The sequence below is a fragment of the Ranitomeya variabilis genome, chromosome 4 (assembly GCF_051348905.1).
Source record: "Ranitomeya variabilis isolate aRanVar5 chromosome 4, aRanVar5.hap1, whole genome shotgun sequence".
NCBI classification, from domain to species: domain Eukaryota; kingdom Metazoa; phylum Chordata; class Amphibia; order Anura; family Dendrobatidae; genus Ranitomeya; species Ranitomeya variabilis.
In genome coordinates this window covers 604,370,701-604,387,763 of record NC_135235.1, presented here as the reverse complement: position 1 = coordinate 604,387,763, position 17,063 = coordinate 604,370,701, and the positions used below count along the sequence as shown (strand labels likewise).

Here is a 17,063-nt window from a genome sequence, read left to right as displayed (position 1 = left end):
AGCGATATGTCCGCCCATTAATCGCCCATGTAGTGCACCATACAGTATAATGGCCCCACACAGTGTCCCATACAGTATAATGGCCCCACCTAGGGCTCCATACAGTACAATGGCTCCATATAGTGTTCTATAAAGTATAATTAGCTTCACATTAAAAAATATAAATACTCACCACTGCCTTCCCTCCTCCATCATTGTTTTCAACTGTATCTGCATCTAGGATGCCAATATAGTTGAAAGTGCGATGCTGAGTGAATGTGCAATGCCGGGGCCTAATATACTCGGGGGACCCGTCCGGCATCGTTGGCGAAATATACTCACTCTGCGGGCCAGAGTTTAAAATATGGAAACTAGAAAGACCTCTACCACCAAAAAGGTTCCTGCTACGAAAGTGGCCTCTACCACCAGAGAGGCATCAAGCAAACCTCTACCAACAGAGAAATCTCTTCAACTAGAGAGGCATCGACTACCAAAGAGGTGACCTGCCACTATACAGACCTTTACCCCCATACAGGTTCCTGCCAGAAGAGATGTGTCGACCTCCAAAGAGGTGACTATACAAACCTTTACATCCTGCCACCAGAGAAGGTTCTACCCCCAGATAAATTTCTGTTCTTAGATAAACATTTAGCTCCTGGCCCTTTATGTGAAATCAGCAAAAAGGTTTCTCAAAAATCTCATCACTTCCAGTGCTAATAGTTTTGTGTCCATCAGACTTAAAATTTCAAATATTTGTATTCTTTCATTTTATTGGAAGAGAGACATTTATAGCCTTGCGGATGCTGATATCTGATTGGCTGTTGTGGACAACATTGTCTTATTTTGTAAGAAAAGTTCATATCATTTATGCTGATTGTGTTGATGTCATAATTAAAGGCAGTCCTCACCAGCAGAATATCTCTACTTAATGCACAATGTAATGCCAATTTTGTAATGGTTTTACACGCCGTTTACTCCACTGGTTGCCCATCCACTTTAGAAAATACCAGTACTATAAACTTATCATTCTCACACACACCTCTAGAGCTACAGTGTTGCATTGCCCTACATATTCTCTCTTAGCTCTGTCTGCCATACTACTTGGGCTTTACATTTTGCCAATGATCCAAGACTAACATACTCCACTACTTAGTAACATAGTTAGTAAGGCCGAAAAAAGACATTTGTCCATCCAGTTCAGCCTATATTCCATCATAATAAATCCCCAGATCTACGTCCTTCTACAGAACCTAATAATTGTATGATACAATAATAGTAACATAGTTAGTAAGGCCGAAAAAAGACATTAACTTGAACCTCCTCCTTTCTCCAATAGTTTTCTCAAGCTACACCAGTTCTCTGGAATGCTCTACCCCAGACAATCTGGTTCTTTCTAAACATCCACAATTTATAGAAAATCTTCTTAGGCAGATTTATCACATTTACCAATCTTATATTTTTCCATTTCTTTCATGCACTCAATAATGCTTACATCTGTATATACACAGATAGAGGTTGGTGACTGGTTCGTGCATAGATATTACGTAGTTTATTATGGAGCACACAATAGCTGGAGCATACAAAACAAGCACTTCCCAAAACTACACTTCCGCTGTGTAATCTGCTTGAAAATGATGTAGTGCGCACATATTTTATTTAAGAAGAATGCTCAGGTTTTTTGGAAGTTTTCCTTGACTTCACCACTAGATGTCTCCACAATCAGTAAGCAGTCAAAAATAAATGATCTGCTAGAAGGAAAATAAAACTGATCCGGAAGATCCCATAGACTGGATTCACTTTCCACTTTTGTGACATCCATATTCATTTTGGAATATAACTGTGAAGATGGAGCCCAATTCTGAGCAAAAATATCACCAAGACAGAGGAGACAACAACCTTCTGCCTACTGACAATGCCTCCAGTCAACACTTGGACGTTCCTTCTCCTTCTCTGTGTCAGTTCCATTGTCTACTCCAAGAGCTGCATATGGCTCCAAGACAATCACAAAGATCTTTCCATCCAGATGCTTAACAAATTCCATGCCATGGTGAGCCTCTGGCGCTTCCGTCCTTCTCTATCTTTCCTGTAGTCACCTGCGGCGGTGCACAAGGCACAATTATACCATGGTCCATTTCTCCTGCTGATTACACAATGTTATATTTTTTGTTTCAGATTCCAGAGAATGAGACCTCAGACCACTGTGTGACCAAAATTAAACCCAACGACACTCGCCAGTTTTACAACATCAATCAGGTAAATATTACAACAGCAGGATTCAATATTAAAATTTCATTTTTTACAGGAAACAACTTTTTGAGAATTATAGTACATTGTATCAGAAATGAATCTTACTTTTGTATTCTTTTTGGTAGTTTTTCATTAAATTGTACATCTCTTAAAAGAACGTATGTCATATAGAGCGATACTTCAGGTTATCTTTCCACTTGCCCAAAACTTGTATTGCACAAAAAAGAAATACGTCAGAATCATTATGTTCAACAGGACAGTAAGATTCACACAATCTCCATCTGTCTGTCCCGCTGAAAAAAAAAATCCAAATGGAAGCATGTAGAACCGGTGATTAACGGACACTTTTACCCCTTACTGTTGCAGCCAGTAATGGCCATTTTTCAAATCTGACCTGTATTATTTTATTTAGGAATAACTTTGGAATTCTTTTACTTCTCTAAGTGATTGTGAAATAGTTTTTTTTGTACTTCATGTTAGTTTTGATATTATTCATTTCAAAAAGACGATTTGGAAAACTTCCCATTTTAAATTCTCAAAAACTGCAGTTCATAATGAACATTTCCCATATATCTAATTTATGTTGGCATCATGTAATTTTAGGATGTTAAAATGTATAGATATTTAAGTGCAGTTTTTAAACTTTTGAAGGCATTTTCAAACAAGTTTTTTTAAGGACCAAAAAAGGTTAGTTATGCTTTAAAATAAAAGAAAACAAGAGACCTTTCATCTTCAGCTAGCACCAAACAGTTGCCCCATTGCAGAAACGTGTCAGTTGTAATATATAGCTGATATCTGCTGCTGATAGCGCAGACTTAGAAGCTCACCATACACCAACCCTGCTCGATACATGTATGATGGTTTACAGTAACTGTAATAAAGCTGAGCAATTGGGTTTTATTCATTGATGTAGCCAGTAGAACCTTCCATAACTCTTTAGAGAATGACACCATCCACAGCTCCAGGTGAAATGATCATGCTGAAATATTTGCAGGTGGAATCTGTGGCCCATCTTTGATCTCTCTAGAGAGGATGACACCATCCACAGCTCCTGGTATATTAATCATGTTGACAATAAATTTGCAGGTCGAATCTGTGGCCTGGTGGGTCCGTGAACTTTTTGAGCAAATGCTCCAGTTCTACACAAAACATCAGGAGAAGCTTGTGAGCAACCAGACGGCCTGGAAGCAGCTTCAGGAGGAACTGTATCACCAGGCGAATCTACTGGAGGACTGTGTAAGTTCTCCTCTAATTGACCTACAGCTATTTTGAGTGTTACTCTGGACAGTCACTAATCGACAGGTTTTTATTTCTCCCCAGACCTCCGAAACCACAGGAAAACGTGAGAAGAGGATTTGGAATAAATATTTCAGTACGCTGGAAAAGATTTTAAAAGAGCAGGTAATGGTTCTTCAACTTACGTACCTTTGATTTGATCTTATTGCAAATATCAACAGGATCAGCAGACAGTTTTGACTCTGCCCTGACAGACTTTGTGTGGGAAGAGAAGGATCAAACCTTTTGAATTTCAGAAGCTGATCCTTTCATTCTCCAGAAGACAAGCCACCAACAAAACAAAGGAATCTTGCAGTGACTCATTCAGAGAAGACACAGAAGCGCTAGGTCGAGCTGAAGATTCATGTCTATAGGCCCCGTCACACTTAGCGACGCTAAAGCGATCCCGACAACGATACGACCTGTCAGGGATCGTTGCTGCGTCGCTATGAGGTCGCTGGTGAGATGTCAAACAGTGAGATCTTCCCAACGACGCAGCAGCGATGCGGCGACCTGTAGCGACCTGTACAACGATGTCGTTGGTCGTTGTGACCCTGTCACATGGCAGCTATTATGACGATTCAGACCTCGATGAGGGACGTCCTGTGTGACGTTGTAGTCAACGAGGTCGTTGGTAAGGTGTCAAACACAGCGATGTGTGCTACCCAGCGGGACCTCAACAATCAAAAAAAGGTCCAGGCCATTCCGACACGACCAGCGTTCTCACAGCAGGGGCCTGGTCGCTGCTACGTGTCAAACATAGCGAGATCGCTACTGAGGTCGCTGTTGCGTCACAAACTTGTGACTCAGCAGCGATCTCGCTAGCGACCTCGCTTAGGCTATGTTCACATTAGCGTTGTGCGACGCAGCGTCGGGCGCCGCTGCGGCGACGCATGCGTCATGCACCCCTATATTTAACATGGGGGCGCATGGACATGCATTGCACTTGCGTTTTGTGACGCATGCGTCACTGCGGCGCACGCGTCAGGGCGCACAGGACGCAGCAAGTTGCATTTTTTGTGCGTCCAAAATCAAGCAAAAAAAGGACGCATGCATCACAAAACGCTGCGTTGTGCATACGTTCACATTTGCGTTTTGCGTTGCGTCGCCGACGCTGCGGCGCACAACGCAAATGTGAACGTAGCCTTAGTGTGACGGGGGCTTATGAGAAGAGTTTGGAGAGATAGCAATTGGCCAAATGACTTTTCATTTAACAGCTATCTAATGTGCTTACGGGCCTTTAGATGGATATTAACTACTTTTCACTAAAATCCACACTATAGCCCATGTGGAGTTGGCCAGAAGGCACTTGAAGGCTATCTCCACCATCACAACAAATTTTCTCTCCAATGCATCTAATATGAAAAACTAAGCAACTTAGTTAATCATTTTATTAAAAATGTCTAATAGTTTTGTACAAATGGGTCCTGAGCAAGAATATATATTTTGTTCTCAGCAGACAACAAAAATACCCCTGTGTAGTCAGATACGCAGTCATGCTCCATCTCACTTGTGCTTGGGCTATTGCCAGTCTACTAAATGTAAATTAGTAAAAAGTAAAGCTTGAGAGGTTCTGCAATGAAAAATTGGAGAAAATCTCCAAATACAATTGTGGTGGGTTTATAGTGTCATACACAAGGAAACCTAAGGCTGTAACCAGGGATTGAATAATTTTGCACAAAGTTTTATGAAGCCAATTTCATTTTGTTATCATTATGTATTGGTTGATTACAAAAGAACGTTTTATCCATAATAGGTTGTCAAGGTAGAAAAAGTTTTGGGGATCAAAAACCTTCTGATTGCTCTGTATGTCTTACTGGTTGCCTTTTCACATGTGACTTTTCCATGACAAGTAGATTGTAGAATTTAACCATTTTTACTCTACCTTTCTATTTTACAGGATGACACTGTCTGTGCTCAGTGGATAACCCATGTAAACATCAATCGCTACCTCCTGCACGCCACTAAACTCTCCACAGTCATGAGGAATAGACCTGCTCAGTAGTCAGACAAGGATCTCCAGCCCGTGCTCCCACCGAGTCTTCTGCTATTTATTTATCTATTTTATTATTTATCTATTTATTTTATATTCTTGTGTTTTATATATTTTGGAATAAAATTTATTTTTTGTAAGAACGTCTCACTAGTCTTCACCAGGGCCAGACTGGCCATCGGGCAGTTCTGGCAAATGCCAGAAGGGCCAGTGGCAGTAGTGGGCCGCTCGAGTGTGCCGCTGCCGGCGCACTCCCCGCCCCGCATTCAACAGTTAAATGCAATGATGGAGGAGAGAGCGTCTGCTGATGCTCCCTCTCCCATCATTCCCCGCTCTGCCTGGCGCTGACACTGCTTGTGCGCGATGACGTCATATCATCACGCACCTGCTGTGTGTCGGGCGGGCAGACTGCAGCTGCTGAGACCGGAGCCAGGAGCAGCGCTGGGCACGAGGAGAGGTGAGTAGAGTGTTGTTTTTTTTTATTATATATATATATATCAATGAGTGATAACTGAATTGTGGGGCTTTTGGAGGTAGCTGTATTACATTCTATGGGGGCTGGCTGCATTACATTCTATGGGGGCTGGCTGCATTACATTCTTTGGGGCTGTGCTGCATTACATTCTATGGGGACTGTGCTGCATTACATTCTATGGGGGGCTGTGCTGCATTGCATTCTATGGGGGCTGTGCTGCATTACATTCTATGGGGGCTGTGCTGCATTAGATTCTAGATTCTATGGGGGCTGTGCTGCATTAGATTTTATGGGGGCTGGCTGTATTACATTCTATGGGGGCTGTGCTGCATTACATTCTATGGGGGCTGTGCTGCATTACATTCTATGGGGGCTGTGCTGCATTACATTCTATGGGGGCTGTGCTGCATTACATTCTATGGGGGCTGTGCTGCATTACATTCTATGGGGGCTGTGCTGCATTACATTCTATGGGGGCTGTGCTGCATTACATTCTATGGGGGCTGTGCTGCATTACATTCTATGGGGGCTGTGCTGCATTACATTCTATGGGGGCTGTGCTGCATTACATTCTATGGGGGCTGTGCTGCATTACATTCTATGGGGGCTGTGCTGCATTACATTCTATGGGGGCTGTGCTGCATTAGATTCTATGGGGGCTGGCTGTATTACATTCTATGGGGGCTGTGCTGCATTACATTCTATGGGGGCTGTGCTGCATTACATTCTATGGGGGCTGTGCTGCATTACATTCTATGGGGGCTGTGCTGCATTGCATTCTATGGGGGCTGTGCTGCATTACATTCTATGGGGCTGTGCTGCATTACATTCTATGGGGGCTGTGCTGTATTACATTCTATGGGGGCTGTGCTGTATTACATTTTTGGGGGGCTGTGCTGCATTACATTCTATGGGGCTGTGCTGTATTACATTCTATGGGGGCTGTGCTATATTACATTCTATGGGGGCTGTGCTGTATTACATTCTATGGGGCTGTGCTCTATTACATTCTATGGGGGCTGTGCTGTATTACATTCTATGGGGACTGTGCTGCATTACATTCTATGGGGGCTGTGCTGCATTACATTCTATGGGGGCTGTGCTGCATTACATTCTATGGGGGCTGTGCTGCATTACATTCTATGGGGGCTGTGCTGCATTACATTCTATGGGGGCTGTGCTGTATTACATTCTATGGGGGCTGTGCTGCATTACATTCTATGGGGGCTGTGCTGCATTACATTCTATGGGGGCTGTGCTGCATTACATTCTATGGGGGCTGTGCTGCATTACATTCTATGGGGGCTGTGCTGCATTACATTCTATGGGGGCTGTGCTGCATTACATTCTATGGGGGCTGTGCTGTATTACATTCTATGGGGGCTGTGCTGCATTACATTCTATGGGGGCTGTGCTGCATTAGATTCTATGCGGGCTGGCTGTATTACATTCTATGGGGGCTGTGCTGCATTACATTCTATGGGGGCTGTGCTGCATTACATTCTATGGGGACTGTGCTGTATTACATTCTATGGGGGCTGTTGTTATGGTTCTCAATGGCAAGAGAACATAGCCCAGCATACATAGGAACTAGCTCTTGGAAGGATGGAAACTTAAACTGACCATGAACTAAACCTGCCGCACAACTAACAGTAGCCGGGTAGCGTAGCCTGCGTTTTATCCCTAGACGCCCAGCGCCGGCCGGAGGACTAACTAATCCTGGCAGAGGAAAATATAGTCCTGGCTCACCTCTAGAGAAATTTCCCCGAAAGGCAGACAGAGGCCCCCACATATATTGGCGGTGATTTAAGATGAAAATGACAAACGTAGTATGAAAATAGGTTTAGCAAAATCGAGGTCCGCTTACTAGATAGCAGGAAGACAGAAAGGGTACTTTCATGGTCAGCTGAAAACCCTATCAATACACCATCCTGAAATTACTTTAAGACTCTAGTATTAACTCATAACATCAGAGTGGCAATTTCAGATCACAAGAGCTTTCCAGACACAGAAACGAAACTGCAGCTGTGAACTGGAACAAAATGCAAAAAACAAACAAGGACAAAAGTCTGACTTAGCTGGAAGTTGTCTGGTAGCAGGAACATGCACAGAAAGGCTTCTGATTACAATGTTGACCGGCATGGAAGTGACAGAGGAGCAAGGTTAAATAGCGACTCCCACATCCTGATGGGAACAGGTGAACAGAGGGGATGATGCACACAAGTTCAATTCCACCAGTGGCCACCGGGGGAGCCCAAAATCCAATTTCACAACAGGCTGTGCTGTAATGCTGGATACAGCTGTGATTATATGTTATATAGTCCTGTTACACTCCCCTCAATTCTTGTAACCTACAAGTGTACAAAGATATTATACAGTCACCATGTGACAAGTGGGCCTGTGTACCTTCAAATGCCAGGGCTGAATTTTAGTCCCAGTCCGGCCCTGGTCTTCACCATGCCATTATAAACTTGACCGGATCAGATAATTTCTCTAAAGTAAGATGGATGAAACCACATAAATCAACAGAACATATCTACTGGATAAAGTGGTGAGCTCAAAGTAGACTGATAACATTCAGGGTGTAGCCAATACAAGGGGACACAAGATTCGGATGCAAGTGAGCTTAGATGAACTATTAACCTGGAGTGAGGTTTAATGGGCAGCAGGATGCTGATAGAGAATAGTGTGCTGGAGGGAAGCAAGGGACGAGCAAGAAGAGTAATAGGCAATGCCTGCCATAGAAAACCATTACAGGGGGAGGGGTGTTGAGATTGGCATTGCAGCATGAAGCAGCATTACAGGAGTGCTGTGGATTCACCTGAGAGTTTATCCGGACTTTCACATACTCAGTGATCTGATTTGCAACATGTCAAACATCCATCAGTTTGTTTCTCCTCTCCCAATTGCTTGATATGGCTGGTGCACAGCTGTATTGGTGACTTTTTCATCATCTATGGGCCATGCTGGCCCCTTCCTCAATCGCAGGCTCTTCACATCTAGTTGGCAGCGATGCACGGTGAGCCCTGTTCCACTAATCCCCTAGCATATGCTGTGTCTTACCTGGAGGCCTCTAATTGTGAACACTAAGTTCCATATGTGGGACTAGTGAGCGGATGTCTTCCTGTGGGAAAGTCATCTTCCTCCACCTAATCTTGTCTCTGTACCTTCTGTTGCATCAATGACTACCATATTAAGCCTGGCGCTTCCAGCTGTTTTCAGGGTCGCAGTTGCCTCTCTAGATTGGATAGAAACATCACCCACAGCCCTTCTGCCACTTTCTTTGGATCGTACTCTGGCTGAATTGTGGTAAATGGTGAAAGCACTATGAGTCGCCCGCAGGGCAGTGGGGTACTCGGTACTGGGTCCAGTCGCAAGGGGGGATGTCACGGTGGCTGCGACCCAGTCCGTGGCCCTGGGCCTCAACGTTTTAGGGGAAAATGTTCAAAGTTTTTTGTGACGCCACCTGTGGAGTTTGGTCAGTAGTAGGACCGACGCTGCATTGAGGTCCCCTGGGGGATGTTGCGACAGCACAGATGTTACACTTCCCACAGGTGAAACGGGGTCCCCAGGGGTCCTATGTAGGGCGTGGATGATATAGCTGGTAAATAAATGGAGGAGACAAGCTGTAAGTCTTTACCTGGTTTACTATGGTTGATAGGCCACAGTCCAGGGCACTGGCAACAGGTGAATTAGGAGTCCAGGCAGGCCAGAGACAAGTGGAATCCCCTTGACAGGTAAGGTATAAGCCTTCCACTCTGCGCTTGCTGTAACTGAGGGCCCTGCTGCCACTAAGTGATCACAGGTACCTGTTTGGTAGGCAGCTCGAGCTGTGCTTACTGGGGTCTTTTCACGGAGACTCCAGGCTCCAAGGTGCTGCTGTACCACAGGTGAATATGGGCAAAGTCCATGTAAACCTCTGCCTTCTGGTTCTCTCTGTGTCTTATAGTTCCACAAAAGCCTCGGGCTCCCGGTACCCGGATTCTGCGCACTAACTCCCTGGAGGCCTACTCGTTGCCTCCTGGAGTCCTGTATCTCCTCAGTGCTCCCTTCCTGTCTGTCTTCGCTCACAGACTTTCTGTACAGACTGAACTGACTCCTCCAAACCAGGATCTTTATCCAGGGAAGCTGCCCTAAAACAGCTCCCCCTCCTGGCCTGGATTTGGAAGGTGTTGTGTGTGTGATAACCTGCCAAATGGAATCTCACTTGTCTCCAGGCATAGCACTACCCTCCCCGTGAGGAAGGCAGCACTACTGTGGTACTCGAACTCCTGGGGTGCCACAACTACCTATTAGGTTGGACTGAAAAGCACACATTTCTCAAGTTGATGAAAAGCTTATGAAAGTCATCCAGGAGGTCCAACAATCTGTTCATTCTCTGGATGAAAAATGTGCTAAAGTGGAACAAACAAACTCATTTTAGGTTCCAAAAATGTCTCATCTTTCTGATACCAGTGATACACATGCTGTACAGATTAGAGAATTTTAACTACAGTACATATAGATGATCTTGAAAATAGAGGCTGTCATAATAATTTCAAGCTAAGGGCGGTCACAGTATCTATTCCACTTGAGGACCTTCATGACTCGTTGGTCACTATCTTCAACAAGATCCTTAGTAGACCATCTGATGGAAATATTCAACTGAATAGAGTCCATGAAATAGGAGGCCTTAAGTTCAGAGACACTAACTGCTTGAGCAATGTGATTTGCAGGGTGCACCTCTATAAACAAAAATAATATATTGTGCAATGAGCTGGGGAGATGAGACCTGTGCAATGTAATGTTGTGGAGAATACTATTAATTTAAAGTTTTCCTTACTTACCATTTATCTGTGCAGAATGATGAGTCTGTTCAGGGCCGGCGTCAGCACCCGGGCAAGTGCCGGGGCCCTGAGCAGGCAGGGGCCCCACTCGCCGTCGGGACACTGGCGCGCTATAGTGTCAGCCCCCGCGAGTGGAACCCCCCCTGCTCCGGGCCCCGGCACTTGCGATACCTCTCCCGGTTCCAGCGCTGCAGCGTCTTCCATCCTCTGTGACGTTAGGGTCAGAGGGCGCGAGGACGTCACTAGTGTGCTGCCTCTGCCTGAGCAGTCGCAGCACAGAGAGCAGGAAGACACCGACGGTGAGGAGTCCAGAGCACAGCAGCGTCAAGCAACAAAAGGTGAGTATTTCATTTTTTTTTAATATTTGGAGCAATATATGGGGACCATCAGAAGGGGCCCATATACGAAGCATTATATGGGGCTAATTCTATATGGAGTATCTTATGGGGCTAATAATATAGGGAGCATCTTATGAAGCCAATTCTATAGGGAGCATTATATGGGGCCAATTTAATATGGAGCCAATTTAATATGGAGCATCTTATGGGGCCAATTCAATATGGAGCAGTATATGGGGCCAATTACACATGGAGCAGTATATGGGGCCAATAATATATGAAGCATCTCATGGGACTAATTATATATGGAGCATTTTATATGGCCAATTATATATGGAGCATTATATGGGGCCCATTATACATGGAGCATCTTATGGGGCCAATTATTTTTGGAGCATTATATGGGGCCCATTCTGTATGGAGCATCATATGGGGCCCATTCTGTATGGAGCAATATATGGGACTCAGTATACTGTATGGGGCCGATCATATACTGTATGGAGCATTATATGAGGCCCATTATATATGGAGCAATAGACGGGGCCCATCATATACTGTATGGAGAATTATATGTGGCTCACTATACTGTATGGAGCATTATATGGGGTCAACTCCGTTTTGAGCAATATATGTGGCTCATTCTGTATGGAGCACTCTGTGGTGCCCATTATACTGTGTGGAGCATAACATTGGGCTCATTATTCTGTTTGGAGCAATATATGGGGCTCATTATTCTGTATAGAGGACTATACTGTCCGGTTTCTGAACTAATGTAGAATGTACAATAGATATCACTCATTTAATGTAAGAAGTAAGTGAAATCTTTGGCATTGTACTATACCTATATTTCTCTGCCGTATCGGTGCATTATGAATTGTGGTATGTGTTAAAGGGGCCCACCGGGACTCTTTCGCCTGGAGCCGGCCCTGAGTCTGTTGCTAGAGGAGGCATTTCTGTCTCTGCCAATTATCGCTGGAATCACCCCTTCTATTTCATAATGAAGAAGTATGGACATAACTTCAGGGTCAAATCATCTGAGGACCTTTCTGAGGCATTCCTTTCCTGGACGTGTCTCCTGTCCAGGTTCTAGACCTAACTTTATCCTCAGTATTTCACCCTTACCTACAGTCAATAGGTAGGGACAGTTGCCTCACCGGAGCAGCACAACGAGATTTCGGACACAAAGAAGAGCACAATCCTGAGCAGCATCCGGTGGCGATCCACACAATCCACAGCTACATTTTATGCATCTCACTATAGTGGAGTTTATTTTCCTCTTTTCATTCTCTCCGTTTCAGAACTCTGGTCTCATACCTTTTATAGGAATGGGATCTATTATCCATGTTTTTTTCTTTCCTTTTTTTTCTAACTAATATAATAGGGTTTGTTTTTGTTGAACACTCAACCTGATCTCTTCATGACTGTAAGCTCTTACGGGCAGAATCATTACTCCTCTTGTTTCAATTGTTGAATTATGTGTTGTTTTTGACATATGATTATGTTTGTACATCTACCATCTGAATTGTAAAGTGCTCAGAAATATGTTGGAGCCGGATAAATACGATCATTAAATTTAATATTATTAATAATACTTTTTTCATACACCCATTAGGACCAGGATGCACTCTCAGACTATGTTCATACAACATTTTTTTTAATCTCAGGAGAACCCATCAAGATTTTCAAGCAGAAGATGGGTGTTTTTTTATTTTGCTGAAGTGTGTTTTGTGTATTTTTTTCAGTCATTTCTTGACCATTTTTACAACCTTTTTTTGCTGCCGTAGGTTTTTTTTAAGGTGTTTTCTATTGTTTTCATGACATTTATTCGCTGTTGTTTTCCAGTTGTTTTTTTCACTCCATTGAATAATGAACAAACCGCTGATGATTTTTTAATCAAAAAAATTGCAAAATGCTCCACAATATATCCGGGCTATTTTTCAGCTTTCCCATTGACTTGTATTATAAGGTACAAAGTGTCTTCTGAGCGGAAAGTCTCAGAAGAATGAACATGTCAGCTGTTTGTCATTTTTTAGAGACTAGTAGCGGTTAAAAGACGTTAAAAAACCTGAACATGTTCACAGCAAGTAATTTTTTACATAGAAATGCGAATGTTAATTGTTTTGAACGTTTTCTGATAAGTTTTTATGGCAGATTCCTCTCTGGATTCTTCCTGAAAATGACAATGTGTGCGCACATACTTTATTTAAAAAGAACGTGCTTAAGAGGTTTTGCCTGACTTCACCACTTGGTGTCACTACAATCAGTAAGCAGTCCCAAAAATTTATGTAAGGAAAATAAAACTGATCCGGAAGATCCCAGGTCTTTAGATCACATTCACTTTTGTTACATCCATTTTTATTTGGAATATAATTGAAGATGGAGCCCAAGGCCAAGCAAAAATATCACCACCAAGACAGAGGAGACAACAACCTTCCATCTACTGGAAATGTCTCCAGTCAACACTTGGACGTTCCTTCTCCTTCTCTGTGTCAGTTCCATTGTCTACTCCAAGAGATGCATATGGCTCCAAGACAATCACAAAGATCTTTCCATTCAGATGCTTAACAAATTCCATGCCATGGTGAGCCTCTGGCGCTTCCGTCCTTCTCTATCTTTCCTGTAGTCACCTGCGGCGGTGCAGCTAAAGGTGGTGCACAAGGCACAATCATACCATGGTCAATTTCTCCTGCTGATTTCACAAAGTTATATTTTCTGTTCCAGATTCCAGAGAATGGGACCTCAGACCACTGTGTGACCAAAATTAAACCCAACGACACTCGCCAGCTCTACAACATCTCCCAGGTAAATATTACAAAAAGCAGGATTCAATGTTAAAATATAAGTTTTTACAGTACACACCTTTTTGATAACTATAGTACATTGTATTACAATCGTAATTTTTTTATTTCTTTATTAGGTTTTTCATTAAATTGCACAATTAAAAAAACGAACAATACTACAGGTGGTCTTTCCATCTGCCAAAAACTTACATGGCACAATAAAACGGGATCATTTTGTTCAATGGGACAAAGACTCGCTGCTTGTTTGCTCTGTTGAAAAACGGAATCCTAATGGAAGCATGTCAATTGGGAATTGACAGATAGTTTAACCTCTTGCCGTCGCAGCCAGTTTTTCAAATCTACCCTCTGTTATTTTGCGTAGGAATAACTTTGGAAAGCTTTTACTTATCCAATTAATTTTAAAAAAATTGTGACACAATAAGCTTCTTATTAGTGACAAATGTAAGTCAATATGTTTTGATATTATTTATTTAAAACAGAAAATTTGGAAAAACTTCCAATTTTTAAATCTAAAAAATGACACTCATGAAAAAACTGAAGTTCATAAATAACATCTCATGTATATCTATTTTATGTCCAGATCACAGCAATTTTTAAAACTTTTTAAAACATTTTCAAATAACTTTATTTTTATGCTTTAAAATAAAAGAAAACAAGATACTTACAGAAGCCCTTTCCTCTTCAGGTAGCATCAAATGATTGCGCCCATTACAGAAAAGTCTTGGTTGTAATATATAGCTGATATCTGCTGCTGATAGTGCAGAGATAGAAACTGACTCTGCATAAAGCCTGCTCCATACATGTACACCGGTTTAGGCTACTTTCACACTAGTCCGTCGGTACAGGCCGTTGCAAACCCGCGGCCCGACTTACCGATGGACAGTGTGTTAATGTAGCACAACGTGGGCAGCGGATGCAGTTTTACAACGCATCCGCTGCCCATTGTGAGTTCCGGGGAGGAGGGGGCGGAATTTTGGCTGCGCATGCGCGGTCAAAAATGGCAGACTCGACACACAAAAAAACATTACATGAAACTTTTTGTGTGCCGACGGTCCACCAAAACACGACGCAACCGTCGCACGACGGATGCGACGTGTGGCCATACGTCGCAATGCGTCGCTAATGTTAGTCTATGGGGAAAAAACGCATCCTGCAGACAACTTTGCAGGATGCGTTTTTTCTCCTAAACAACGCATTGCGACGTAGGCAAAACTACGCTAGTGTGAAAGTAGCCTTACAGAAACTGTATTGAAAAAAAAAAGGATTGGGTTTGATTCATTGATGCAGAGAGTAGGACCTTCCATAACTGACCTCGGTATAGAGGATGACACCATCCACAGCTCCTGGTGTGATAATCATGTTGACATATTTGCAGGTAGAATCTGTGGCTCAGTGGGTCCGTGAACTTTTTGAGCAGACTCTCCAATTCTACACAAAACACCAGGAGAAACTTGTGAGCAACCAGACGGCCTGGGAGCAGCTTCAGGAGGAACTGTATCACCAGGCGAATCTACTGGAGGACTGTGTAAGTTCTCCTCTAACTGATCTACAGCCATTCTGAGTGTTACACTGGACAGTCACTAATTGACATGTTTTTCTTTCTCCCCAGACCACTGAAACCACAGGAAAACGTGAGAAGAGGATTTGGAATAATTATTTCAGTACACTGGAAGAGATTTTGAAAGAACAGGTAATGGTTTTTCAAATTATGTTTGATTTGGTTTGATCTTAAGGCTATAATCGGCTAAACCTGCATATATCCACAAGATCAGTAGTTTTTGACTCTGCCCTGACAGATGTTGTGGGGAGAGAGAAGGATCCAAACTGTTGAATTTTAGCAACTGATCCTTTCATTCTTCAGAAGACAAGACACCAACAAAGGAATCTTGTAGTCGCTCATTCATACGTAGAAGACACAGAATCACCAGGTCCAGCTGAGGATTCCTGTCTATGAGAGGAGTCGGGGAGATAGCATTTGGCCGAAGAACGTTTAAGCCAACAGATATCTAATGTGTTTGGGGCCTTTAGACGCATAAAAGCCACTACTCACTAAAATCCACACGATTATCAATTTTGACATTGGCCTGAAGGCACTTAAAGACTTTCTCCACCATCACAACAAATTTTCTTTCCAATGCATCTAATATGAAAAACTAAGCAACTTAGTAAATACTTTTAATAAAAATGTCCAATAGTTTTGTGCAAACAGCTCTTAATCAAGAATATGTGTCCTTGGCAACAGACAACAAAAATATCCCTGTGTAGACAGATACCGTACTAATGCTCCATCTCACGTGTGCTCAGGTTATTGCCAGTCTACTAAATCAAAGATGTCAAACTCATACACAGAGTGCCAAAATTAAAATCTTGGATAAAATTTTATAAAGATATTTATTAAAAAAAAGTCTACAATTGAGGACGTTTTTTTGCTATCATGAACTATAACAATTAATTTTTTCATATGGAAACTGTCATGTTTCCACCCCTCAGTGCGTCTGGGATACAGTTACTGACAGTTCAGCCATCCAATCTGGTACAGGGGCTTGCTGAGGCTGTCAGTACTCTGATTGACAGCTTAGTCATCCAGTCTGTGCAGGGGCGTGCTAAGCTGTCAGTGTGTTGATTGACAGCTTGGCCGTCGAACCTGAGACTGGGAGGTGCTGACTGTCTCCAGGTGTTCATTGTCCCAGGTGAATGCCAGGCTACTTAACTGGGTTGTTTCTCACAGACCTCTCCCAGACGCACATTCAGCTACTGTGTGGTTTGTTCTCTCTGTGCCTTGCTTTCTGTTTGTTGATGTTTTGTTGCCTGACCTTGAACCTCGTTTTGACCATCAGTCTGTTTAACCCCTTTTGCTCTGATTTGCTATCTCCTGGTATTCTGACCTTGGAATGTTACCTGACTATGCCTTTATCTCTTCCTTCTGTTTATAACGTACCCTCCTGGTTTTTTACCTCGGACTCCTTGACTATCCCATCTCACGGTTGTCCGTGAGAGGTGAATCAGCGTCACAGAAACAAACTTAAAGGGGCTGTCACATGAGCAAAGTACATTTTAATTAATAGATCTTAGAATAAAGTATTGGAATAATATAATATGTTATATAAAAGCAGTAACATGCATATGACC

The 17,063-nt window shown here is 42.9% G+C and overlaps 1 protein-coding gene across 1 annotated transcript; it reads left to right on the top strand.

The window, feature by feature from the left end:
• The first annotated feature begins 343 nt into the window (after window positions 1-343).
• LOC143768128 (uncharacterized) lies at window positions 344-3,875 on the top strand. The gene is made up of 6 exons (XM_077256815.1): window positions 344-477; window positions 1,939-2,026; window positions 2,152-2,232; window positions 3,313-3,462; window positions 3,547-3,627; window positions 3,717-3,875. The coding sequence occupies exons 1-6, from the start codon at window positions 344-346 to the stop codon at window positions 3,873-3,875; spliced, it is 693 nt and encodes a 230-aa protein (XP_077112930.1).
• The last annotated feature ends 13,188 nt before the right edge of the window (window positions 3,876-17,063 follow it).